At 44.3% G+C, this 13,009-nt stretch overlaps 1 protein-coding gene across 1 annotated transcript in view; it reads left to right on the top strand.

The window, feature by feature from the left end:
- Positions 1–13,009, top strand: part of LOC146823139 (uncharacterized) — a gene marked incomplete at its 5' end in the record, with an annotated part of 688,665 nt that overhangs the window by 331,444 nt on the left and 344,212 nt on the right. Inside the window, one exon of the mRNA XM_085606373.1 lies at positions 9,196–9,241. Coding sequence (XP_085462499.1) covers positions 9,196–9,241 — 46 coding nt within the window. The remainder of the gene's footprint in view (positions 1–9,195; positions 9,242–13,009) is intronic.

The following is a 13,009-nucleotide window of genomic DNA, read 5'->3' as shown; positions in this document are numbered from 1 at the left end:
ATATGAAAATGGGAACATGGGCGCCAATGTTAAAGCTGGCATTTTTCCGCTTTTGAAAACAAATATTTTCAAAAGTTGATTTAGGCGAGCCACGCAGCACAAAAGAAAGGTGTGTGGCTGCTTAGTTAAATCCAACACAGTGTGGCACTGTTTAAAGCACAACATTACATTTGTGGTGAGCCATGCATAAAGATAGCTGCCTGCTATTCACACACGCTGTAGCCCGGTGATGACTGACGAGGAGGGAGGGGGAGTGAGAGCAGAGAGAGCAGGGGGTGGAGGAGCAAGGAAAGAGACAACAAACCATTAACAGCGCGGCGCTCGTGAAAGGACGCAACACTGATAATGTATGTATGCGTGTCACACTTGTAAATTAAATAAAAAAACGTCGACATGCAGCACATTTCAAACATTGTATGTAAGTTAAAGCGTAACGTTGCATTTGTGGTGAGCAACGCATAAAGATAGGCGCCTGCTGTTTACACAAGCTGGAACCTGGTCACTGACGAGCAGGAGGGGTAGAGGGAAGTGGAGAGCGAGGGTGGAGGAAATAATGGGACCATTAACAGCGCGGCGCTCGTGAAAGGGCGCCGTGCTGATTATGTATGCATGTGTGTGTGTTTGATGCTCGACCTCAAAAAAAGTAGTCCCCAAAATAAGATATAAACACTCGCAGTGTAGGGAAACTGTAGTTGGTCGGTGCTGCTTCCTCCCAAAACGGAAGTGGCGTATGGGATCGCCAGCGAACAGTAAGCAAGATAACAACAGCAATGCTAGTGTTAACCAATTGCAAGCAGCAGGAGAAATTACCCTCGATATTGTATTTACTATAGGTCTTGCGACAGCGCAAGTGCTGTCTACGCGAGACCTAAAAACACACAAAAAACGGTACGATGTCTGCAAGGTCCGCAGGCCACCAAGAAAGGCTTGCAGGGCCGCTGGCAGCCCGCAGGCCGTACTATGAGTACCCGTGCCCTAAGGGCAAGAGGGCCTCTGCTCTGTTCCTACCCAAATGGAAACTCTCCTTATCCTCAACACCCGGCTGCCAGACGTCGAAGCTGGGTTGTCTTATTAATGTTTGGGTCATAGGCGAGGGCGTGTGCCAGAGTGGCCGTGGCGGAACCCAGGTAAAAAGGGCCATTTCCACCCCTTGGCCTCCCACTGAGGTTTGACTGTCTTTCTCCTGACTCACTTGCCCTTGTGAATCCACCCCCACCCCGCCCGCCTGCTGTGGCGACATTGAGTCCTTGATGGGTGGGGATGAGGTGGTGACTAAGACCGAATCGGCCTCCCTGGTGCCCAGGTGAGGTGGGAGGAGGTCAACTAACCTTCCCATCGGAGGCCAGTATTGTTGATACCCTGACCTCTACCCTGCTGGACTCTGCAAGTGCTCAGGTTTCTGCAGTGTTCACTCTCTGTCACTGCAAGCTCTCCGGTCGTCGGGCCTTCTGCCGCGGGGAGAGGAGGGAGAATGGGGGTGAGTGAAGGTGAAGAGTGAGGGGGAAGGAGCAGTGAGTTTAAAGTAGGAAAAGATAGATAGGCAGAAGGGGTAAACCAGATAGAGACAGGGAAGAAATCCAGACGGATATGGAAAGTGGAAGAGAGGCACAGAGACGGCAGATTAGAAATAGAAAGAGTGATGGTAGAGAGAGCAATAGGATACAGTTGGGGTAAAGAGAGTGGGAAAGAATTAGCTACAAACTGGAGAGAGTGCAGGAGGGATGGCGAGGTTAGAGATGTGAAGCCAGATAGAGAGTGAATGTTTGTCTGAGAGCGAGAAACAAAATCAGAGAGGAAGGGAATCAGCAGGTATTTGGAAAGAGATGCGTGGAATGCTTGTCTGTGTACACTATTCAATATATAAGAATTGTGCCAAATGTAAGCAATTAAGAACATTATCATTATTATGATATTAAGAAGCTGCAAATATTACAAAACAAGGAAACATGAACATTTGGTGTTTGGCCTTCATTTTGTGTAACAAGTTAACACATTTAATTTATATTGATACATTTCTCACATGTATTGTTCTGTCCTGCAACCGGTGTAAGTGCCAGAGTCTCTACTGTCATAGACATTCATTATTAGCCTGAAAGTGCTAAAAGTACTGTTGATGGCTTGGCTCATTCAGGGTTTTAGCTGTTAATCGGCACATATGGAAAGTTTGAGACCACTATCCAGGGCAATGCAAGGGCAAATAAATACTGAATAGAAGTGTTTTGTATCCTCATGTCTCACTCCGCCTCTAACCCCGCCCACTAGCCACGCTCCAGCTCAATTTGAAGAGTACATGCACTTATTTTTTCCCATTTAAATCACTGAACAACTCTGAAACTGAATGTTGTTTGCCACACCAGTGAGACAATGGGACACTATTGCCATTGTAGCAGGAAATGCTGCCCCTCTAACAAGTCCTTGCACTGACTGTCATTAACCAGGCACATTTAATGCTCCTTTTTATAGGTCTTACTCTCATACTTGGTGCCTGCTTCAGCGAACGCCCCTTTGCCACTTTAGGGAGCTTCTCTGTTTGATGTTTTTTCTGCCTTAATTCCCAAATTCTTGATTAATTTCTCCAGATACCATAAGAAGTCCACGTGATCAACGATACGCTTTGCTTGAGATTTCCATCGCACCATACCCCATTTAATATGGCCTGTAGGTCGCAATTTCGAGGCCTTGCAGGGTTAACTCGGCAGTAAATCTTTCAGAGTAGATTAAAACGATTAATTAGCTGCTAGTAACGCCTGCTCTTCACAGTGCTCGATAATAGCGAAACTGTGCTGCCATTCACTATCTTAAACAATCATTGGCCGAGCCGAAGAACGCAGTTGTGGTGTGCTAATGCGTGCATGCTGCATCTGTGCATTTCCGTGCTTGCATGCGTTAGCATATTAAAGCCAGACCTTTCACCTTTACCAGCTCTTACTTTCTCCTAACGCCTGCCTTCTCCCCCAGGTTAGTATTTCCTCATCTCTGATTCCTTTTACGTCCATATCCACTTTTCTGCCGGCGGCGTTCTCTGTTCTTCATCTCCAACCTAATGTGCCTCTGAAGCCTTTTAATACCCCTGAGCTTTCCACCACGCTGTAAACCATCATGTTACAGCCTCTAGCTTCCCCATTCTCAGACCAACAGCGTCACTTTTCTCCTGCCTATAGCGTTACGTTATTCTGCAGGAGCTCCGCCCTTCCCTTGGGCTATCTTTATTTGAATAACAAAATATGTGCACACAATACCCTATAGAAACACAGTCATGCCGTAAAAGGTGCTAACACATGCTATTCCACATCAGTAGAGCGCATCCGTCCCTTGCCTCTAAAATGTCACCCTCCCAACTAGAATGTCTAAGGATCTTTTGCTTTCAGCACCCTTTCCCTCTTCTGCCCGACCTTCTTCCTCTCCTGGTACTTTTATTTTGCATTCTGAGGCGCTTACTGCAATTAGCTTTAAGGTCCGAGGCAGGCAACCACGGGCACGCATCGATGTGTGTGTATTAGCATCACTAAGTTAGACCTATTGGCTTTGTCAAAGCTTTTTGCTATCTTGTCTCCCCTTCAGTGGGTTAGGAGCCTGTATATTTACGCTATATTTTTTGAACAGCCTGTAAAGTCGAGTTGCAGAATGGAGTTTGTATATTGTTTTACATTCTTTTGTACTCTACGAATGTGATGAGAATGCAACAGAAACATACAGGGCCGTATTCACAAAAGTAAACACACTTTTCGTGTAAGTTTACTATTTTTACTATACACAAACTACGAGTGTAGTGTTACCTGTAGTATTTTTATGACTGCAGAGACCGTCCTACCCTCTACTGTGCAGAGAGCCACACTAAACGTAAAGATACTACACATACTACACTCGTAGTTTATGAGTAGAAACAAAATAGTAAACGTACTCCAAAAGCGTAGGTTTACCTTTGTGAGCAAGGCCCCCTGTGTATTTCTATCACAACAGTTTGCCCAAGCCGGTTGTTGAAAAACTTGCGTGGCTTTTCTTCAACAATCTGTGACAAATGTGACACTGTTCATGGTACATTATCGCATTGTGATGGCTTCGTTTTGAGAGCTGAAGTAGACTTTTCCTTTCTTTACTTTAAGCATTCATTCATTCATTGGTATATTCTCTAGCTATTTGTTCGCTTCTTAATGCGTTAATTCATCATCGTTTAATTTATGAAGTGCATAGTTTTATAGAGCGGTGCGCATGGCATTTCGGAAACTTCAGAGTATTGCAGTTATGCCACAATTTGTGCACTTTGTCCCTCTTTCCGAGTGTATCGGAATGAATGTGCGATTGAATTCAGAGTTTTTGTAAAGTGTACAAACAAAGCAACACCAACGACGGACCAGGTTTAAGCACTTCAATTCCAAAATAAAATAAAAAATTATATAATAGATTAATAAATTTGGTGCAACAACGTCGCTGCCGGTTATCATGTCGCCCGTCACTTTGGGATTTGTTGATTTTAAAGCTTTATATGGGCTGTTACCCTTCTGAGGGACTACTTCCTGATAGACAATACTTATTTCCCCCGAGGGGTCGTAGTCACACCTTCAACATTGAAGACGTTAATTATTATACTCCATACGCCAAACTGAATTCTGATTATTTTGCCTCAGTTATGTCTTATTGAAGGATTTATATCCCTCGATTTACTAATAAGCCCTGAAGAAGTTCCTATGGCAAAGGGAACGAAACGCGTTGGCTGTTTCTAAAATAAAGGAAGAAAAAATTGTTCTGGAATATATGTATTGATTGGGACTTAGCTTTGAGTGCACCTTCCTTTATGTGAAATTTTTTGTAAAGTGTGATTAATCACCCATTACTGTCTCAAGGCGCCGGGGGAGGGGGTCCTGCAGTTCAGTTGAAGAGCCAAGTCTTGAGGTCCTTCCTGAATTGAGGCAGCGATGGGTATTGCCTGAGATGCAGAGGCAGGGAACTCCAGATCTTCGCAGCAAGCTATGAGAAGGATATTCCTCCAGCCGAGTTCTTGCGGATCCGTGGGATAGTGGCCAGTGCCAGGTGAGTGGGGTGGAGATGAAATGAAATGAAATGAAAATAAGTGTTTGTAAAGCGCGCCGCTACTCACATAGAGTGTCCCGACGCTAAACCACCACAGCCGTAACAGAGGAGCTCCGCCAACCCTACTGAAGTACTATTTCTGGAACAGCCATGTTTTTAGTTGTCTCCTAAAAAGGAGCAAGTCCTGGGCCTGTCTGAGATGTAAAGGCAGGTCATTCCACAAGCGTGTATCTAGAACCTGAAAGGAACGTCCCCCCCATCCGAGAGCGAGCAAACTTAGGGATGAGCATGAGGGACTGCCCTGAGGACCTTAAGGCTCATTGGGGCTGATAGTGATGAATCCTCTTTCTCAGATACACGGCGCCCGTACCATGGAATGCTTGGTGGGCCAGCACTAAAGCTTTGAACTGGATCCTCTTCCTAACTGGGAGCCAGTGCAATGCCTTCAGGTGGGGTGACATATGTGTTCTGGGACTTTCCATAAGAATACCTCTGGCGGCGGCGTTCTGGACAACCTGTAGCCGATTGAGTAAATATTCAGGAAGGCCCAGATACAGGATGTTTACATAATCCAACCTGGATGTAATTAGAGCTTGCACTATGATCTTACGGTCCTACACCGGACGCAGAGGAAGGAAATTCCTCACCCTTTTTATCAAACCAAAGCATGTGCCTGCAACAGCTTGTATTTGAGTCTTAATTATTAAGCTAGCATCAGGTCTCACTCCTAAATTCTTTACAGTACTAACTGGAGCAGAGGGAGGAGCCATATTTTGGGGCCACCAAAGGCTCCACTCTTCACATGGAGGGCTCCCAAAATAAATGATTTCGGACTTCTCAGGGTTGCACTCAAGTTGATTGAGACGTAACCACGAGAAGAGTCAAACATCTATTAATCTCCAACTACCTGAAACGATGAGAGTCAAAATGTGTGCACCGATGAATATATAATGAATACAATTGATGCAAAACGTATACTGTTCCACTCCACCTCCAGTGGCCCACCGTTAAAACCACTAACATGCAAATAATATGTAAAACAATGGAAGGAGTGGGAAAATAATCAATATCCAACAATCAAATATTGCAGTCCAAAAAGAAATTATTATCCAGAAAAGTCTCTTCCAATTACATTTCTTTATTTTTTCCAAGTTTTTTCCAATATGATGCTCCAACACATTCTTAGAAGTCCAAACAAATTTTAAATAACCACAGCCAACGCGTTTCGTCCCCCTTGGGACCTCATCAGGGCTCCTGAGTAATGTTGCGTCAATATAAAATGTCAGTCATGGAGGCATGCTAATGTTCATTGAGTATCTATTCTCTTCAAAATTGAATAACTTCTTTCAAATATATTTTGAATTTTCTAGATCCATGTCAGTTCTCCTCTTCTATATAGTACCTTCCACAAAACAAGTCCTCAATGATAAAGGCCAATATCTCAATGAAAGTCTTATTATCTATATCGATCAGTTCCTGGTGCTGCCTGAAGCAGTGGATTCTACCAGGAAACTGATCGATGATGATGAGGTCCCAAGGGGGACGAAACGCGTTGGCTGTGGTTATTTAAAATTTGTTTGGACTTCTAAGAATGTGTTGGAGCATCATATTGGAAAAAACTTGGAAAAAAGAAAGACATTTAATTGGAAGAGACTTTTCTGGATAATAATTTCTTTTTGGACTCCAATATTTGATTGTTGGATATTGATTATTTTCCCACTCCTTCCATTGTTTGACATATCTATTAATCTCCATTCCTCTGAAATTCACCTCTTTGTCACACGTGAACAATAGTTGAGTATCGTCTGCGTAAGAGACAATCTTCACTCCGTGTGACTCTGCAAGGTGGGCAAGTGGGGCCATATAGATATTAAAAAGTGTGGGACTTAAAATAGCGCCCTGTGGGACACCCACCTTCATTGGTGGAATTACAGCAGATAGGGGAGGAGACCAAATTTCCTGCTGCCGCTCACTCAGAAATGAGGCAAACCAATTGTACACCGTGCCCCCAATACCACACTCCTCTAACCTGCGCAGAAGCCGATCATGGGGCATTGTGTCAAAGGCCGCAGATAAATCCAGCAGTATCACCACGGCACTGCCCCCTTTATTCAACTGAGTTTTAATGGTTTCTGAAACTTCCAGCAGTCCTGTTTCCGTGCTAAGAGTGGCTCTAAAGCCTGACTGACTATAGTGAAGAACATGGTTTACTTCCACATAGTCTGTTAGCACTGTACTAACGTACTTCTCGAGTACCTTAGAAAAGAAAGGCAACAGGGATACGGGCCTATAATTGGATGCAACTGTCGGGTCAGCCATGAATTTCTTGAAGAGAGGAATGATTTTTGCCTTTTTCCAACAGTTAGGGACAATTCCCTTTCCAAGCGAAGTATTTAAAACTAAATTAACGGCAGGATTTATAGACTGCAATATTCTTCAACATTTTTGCAGGACATGGGTCAGAGGGGGAGCCCGACTTCATTGATACCATGATCTCAAGGGATTTATCCAAAGAGATGGGAGGAAATTGGGTCAACAAGTGACTAACCCCAGGAAGCAAGGGGTTCACACCCCATGTCTCACCAATTCCAGAAGGGGCCATAGCATCAAATGATTGTTGTGTAAGGCAAATCTTATCATAGAAAAAACTGGCCATTTGATGGACCCAAGCCGAGGTGGGAATAAAAGGCATATATACAACGTTAGGGGATGAGAAATCCTTCACAATTTTAAAAATGTCTTTACTCTTATTAGCTGCGCCCCTTATTTTCGAGGCAAAAAAGTTTTTCTTTTCGGTATGCACATTATTAAAATAAGCTTTCATAGCTTGCGTATAAATAGCTTTGTCCTTAGGGTCAAACTTGTTGCACCGCATGTCTGGTGGGTGTGTAGAAGGATAGGCGGTGGTTGAGGTATGCGGGTCCGGTTTTGTGGAGGGCTTAGTAGGCCTGCATGAGGAGCTTGAAGGTGATTCTTTTGTTGATCAGGAGCCCATTCTATCATGGCGCCCACGCTTTGGAAGACCAGTGAGTCTCGCGAGACTCAGAACCAGCTCTTATTCCGAACGCCGGTAATCATCTCCACGATCCGCCACTTTCGTGTAAGAGGCTCGTGCGTCGTTTGCTGAGGTAAGACCATTCTGTTGCTGATAATATGGACTGCGACCCGCTTCCTGTTAAGCTTGCAGTAGTGCGTGTATCTGGACAATCCTAAATCTTTGAGAGCAGTGTTTTGGGTATTCATTGAGGGTCCTTATGTCCCGACAGATATCACGGGGTTCTAAGAATGAAGATGTTTTAAACCAGGAAACCTTGCTTCAATAATTGTTTAGCAGGTATGTTGGCATGTATGGGTGGTAGTGTATTAACCCCATGGAGGGGAATCGTTTCGCTGACAATGTTTTATCCCCCTTTCAGGAGTCCGTTGTCGTGGTGGTACCTTCAAATACGCTCGTTATATTGTTGTTATCTTTGTAAGTGCATTTTATTCATTGAGGTTGGTTGCACTTGTAGGTGGTGTAGGAAGGACTCTCAGGTTGCTTTCCTCGCTGTTTGCATTTCATACTCACATAAAACTTGCTAAGCATTGGTGAACCGGGTACCATTTTTGTGTTCATTAAAAAATATACAATTAGTTGTGTATATAGAACCATAAAAGTGCATGATGAATTATTTTGTTTTCTCAACAGGCTTGCACCTGATGAACGGACAGCCCGTCCTGAAATGCATTGGGCGTTATTTCTTCTGTTACTTTGATTTTGTTTCAAACAGTTTTTGGAATGTAACTGTGAAACATGCATAAAGTTGAAAATTATTTTGTGTTGATACATTTATGTTTTTTGGAATGTATAACTTTGCTTGATGAAAGCAAAATGAATAATGTATGAAAATAAATACAGTCATAAATACATTAATTTGGGTTGAAAATATATTACAGTTGGTGTATTAACCCTCTACGCTGTGCATGGTTGAGTCCAAGTTGCCCCTAGGGACTTGGCCCCTTTCACAGTTATCACACATGTCAGGCAGGCATTTGCCAAACGTGGCACACAAATCAGTTTGATCAGATAATTTTTGGAATTTAACCTTTTCTAAAGAAGTGCACAATCTACTACTACTTCATTAGAACATTTTACAAAGCATTTAAACATTTCTCTCTAATTTGTAGACAGGAGAGCAGCTTCATCGGTAAACTACAAGAAATGCAGGGAGAGGTATGTAGTGTAAAGTTTTGTTAGTAACATTTTAAGTGAAAGGTTTATAATTTAATTTTAAAAAGCAAAGTAAAAGCTATGTTAGAAAAAAATGCCGTACAAAAAATGCAGATCAAACACCATACATGTTTTGTTTTGAGACATAATACCTTTTGTAGGCTTGCTTATAATTTAGGGGTCATATCACGATGAGCTTTTGAGCCCAGTGCCCGTTTTCTATGCTGCAGTGAATTATTTTAACCCAATATTTCTCTGAGTAGTGCTTTGTTTCCAGACAGCACAGCTCAAAAACATTAAGAGGTAATCCTCGCTCACTGTTTCCGAGCCGTACTATCCGAAAATAATGCACACATTTTGGGGGCGTGTCCGAACAAGATGGTTGAGTAGACTCTTCTACTGGCACTGCCATCGACTCCAGTAATCCTGCCCCATCCTCTAATGCCTGGATAGTAATTTAACATAAACAAGCCCGTGGGGATAGCCTGTCTCACCGTGGCACTTAACAGGCTAAGCACACAGCCGATTGAACGAGTTATCGGCTTGAGGTGTGCAGCAGTCCGAGTGCCCGCCGGCAGCCATCTTACCCGATTTGGGCCCGACTGGGGGAGCCGCTTCTTTGACTTCGCTCCGGACGGCAGGGGCTGGAGCGGAGGGAGGAGGGCGTCCAGCCTCCGTGGAAGAAGGTGAGCCTGGGCAGGCTACGACTGGGCACCCCGCCATGGATGACTCTGTCCCCTTGGGAGCCTGGGGAGGAGGGGGAGGAACTGCGAACCCCATCCTAGAGTCTACAGGTGACTGATACAGAGGCTGTGACAGCGCTGCACAGTCTGAGTTCTGAGGCAGGCACCAAAGGGCATGGAAGGCCAGCCAACGTCCACCCTGATCAGTGGCAAACTGCAGTGCGGCTTTGCTACCAGTGCTGCCGAGCAGAGGGGAATAGATCATAGTGAGTGGAAGTACACCCCCCCCCCCCCCCCTGCTGAAGAAGGCAATCCCGGGTGGGTTGCGTCTGGGTGCCCTGCTGCCGAAGACATCTGCCCCAAGGAAGGAAGACGTCAGGGAAAGGCGCACCGCGACCAGGCCTAAAGACTAAAGGGCAGTCTGTGCAAAGCAAGCTCGGAAAAGGATTCCACTGGAAGCAGGAGGTGGGCTCGGGAGTGACCCACTGGGCCGCAGCCCGGAGGAGGGTGTTTGGTTCCGTGGTGGGCAGCCGAGACGAGTACTGGAGCACTGAAATCCTGACAGCATAGCCTAAGAACATTCGGCCTGAAAGTAGGCTGGAAAATTCAAGCAGGTGCTGTAGTAAGTGGCAGATGTGGGCTAGAAAACCGGTGGCGGCTTGATGAGGCAGACAGCGGAGTTGATGAGCGGTGGCTCCAGCTGAGGAGATCTAGGGCTGAAAGGTACACTATTGGGGCACCAGAGCTCGGGGAACCACAGCCTGTACTCGAACAGCGCTGACTACGAGTTTTAAGGGGATGGAAGGTCCGACAGCAGGCGATTAAGTAAGCAGCATAGTCTGACAAGGGCACCTCGAAGGCCTGACGTTGCTTGCAGCGGAAAAGAGGGGCTAGTGTTTTACCCCCTGCACCTGGCCACCTATATCGGTGAGATTACCCTACTGGACATAAGGGAAGGCCACAGGAACAATTTGCAGATTGTGTGGTCTATGAACTTGAGGTTAAATTCTGGTGCCGTTTACGCGGAGGAAAGGACCAGTGTTAGCATCTCTCGAATTTAAGTATTGACATTGCCTAGGGCTGAGGAAGGGGACTGCGCCAAAACCAAAGGGATCCACTTCCTATTTACTTTGTCTGTCAGGTGACTAACACGTCTTGGGTTATCATGTGTTTGGCGGCTGTTAATAAATCCTGACTGGTTGGAGTGTTTCAGTTCAGAAATGAACTCCTCCATCCTAGTGGCTAGTATTTTGATGTATAATTTAGCGTCAAGATTAAGCAAGGCTATTGGATTATAGGAAGCACATACCTGCAGGTCTTTCCCTAGGTTAGGGATGACCGTGATCAGCGATTCGCTCTTCGATGGAGTCACCTCCTAGGAGACAGCTATATGATTAAAAAGGTCAGTCAAAAAAAGAGAGAGGTCTGAACTGAAGATTTTCTAAAAGTGGGCGTTACGTCCGCCAGGAACAGGAGCTTTATGGAGTCTATAGTAGCTAGCACTTCTTCCCTTGTGATTGGACTCTTTAGATTTTCATTGATTTTTGGGGAAACCCGTGGTAATGTAACTGCATCTAAAAATGTTAATTGGCTTTCTGAAGCCAGTGAATCTGCAGTATACAACTGTTTATGGAAGTCTTGAAATGCCTGGGCTTTCTCTTCCTCAGCCAAATGGATTGTTCTCTTCTCATCCTTAATTTGTTTGATCTATTCTTTTTCCTGTTTAATTCTCAGTTGTATCGCAAGCTTGGGGCCTAACTTATTGCTACGCTCATAAGCTATTGTTTTTAAGCATAAGAGCATAGTCTCAGCACTAATGGTATAGATTGCCTGAAGCTTTTCATTCAATGCTGCTACCCTCCTCTGGAATCCAAGAGAAGGATTGGTCTTATGAGCCGTCTCTGCCTGAAGATGTTCTCTTTCCAGTGTTTGTCTATCTATGGCTATTTGTTGACGGAGAGTGGAAATCAACGAGACACATTTGCCTTAAATGTATCGCAGGTATTAGAGTATAAGTTATTTCTGGGATCATTTATCTAGAAAAACTCCCTTATCGTTTTCCGTATTTTGTTACGAAAGAGCCTGTCACATGTAAATTCATTTAGGAAGTACCATCTACGAATTTTGGAGGTCAGTACCGGCCAATCACAGACAACCTCCAGTGGGGAATATTCCGAAATGACTATTGAGTGAATCTCCGCCTCTGGATAGTGTGGAGTAACTGTTGAATCAGAAACATATGATCTATCCTGGAATAGACCTATGTGGGTGTGAAAAGAAAGAATAGTCTTGTGTAGTAGTGTTGAGCATTCTCCATATATCTAGGAACCCCAATTGGTAAAGAGCGGATTTTACTGCTTTAGTAAAAATAGGAGTTTGTGATCTTTGGGAGTGGGTAGTGTCTAAGTTGGTGTCCCAGATCTTATTTAAATCCCCCATTAATTATATGTCTCCCTCGGCAAACCCACCCAATAAAGAAGGAAGGATATTATAAATTCCGACTGGCCAATGTTAGGGGCATAAATCGTAGCTATAGTATAGGTATGGCCATGAAGGAGACCTTTGACTATCAAAAATCTCCCTTCCTTATCTTTTTTTCTATCTTGGAGCTGAAAAGGAACACAAGAATGAAGCTTCAAAGCTACTCCATTGTGCTTTGTGGCAACTGAGGATCTATAAATGACGGTATAAGGTTTATGCTGCAAGCGTTGGTCATCGCCCCTTTTGAAGTGTGTTTCTTGCATAGCCAGTACATCAATGTGGTGATCCCTTAAATACATCCAAAGTTAATACCTCTCATTAGGGGAATTTAAACCTTTAATATTTCAGGACCAACATATAAGTGTCATTGATCAATAATGAAGAGCGTCTCCAATCTTCCCCATTCTACCAAACACTCCACAGAAATCTGTGAGAAGACCCCATTCCCTCCCTTGCCCACCCCTCCTCCACACCTCCTGCCTCCCCAAGCCCATTATCACTTGCGCCACCATGCAAAGACCATTTAAAGTAAGAAGAAGAAAAACAAAATCAAAACAATGAAAAAACACATGAACTAGAGATTCTAGTTTCTTCCAGATTTGTCGAC

This window comes from Triturus cristatus, chromosome 5_2, assembly GCF_964204655.1.
Source record: "Triturus cristatus chromosome 5_2, aTriCri1.1, whole genome shotgun sequence".
In the NCBI taxonomy this organism is placed as follows: domain Eukaryota; kingdom Metazoa; phylum Chordata; class Amphibia; order Caudata; family Salamandridae; genus Triturus; species Triturus cristatus.
Note: the sequence above shows the minus strand (reverse complement) of the source record. Positions and strands in the feature narration are given on the sequence as shown.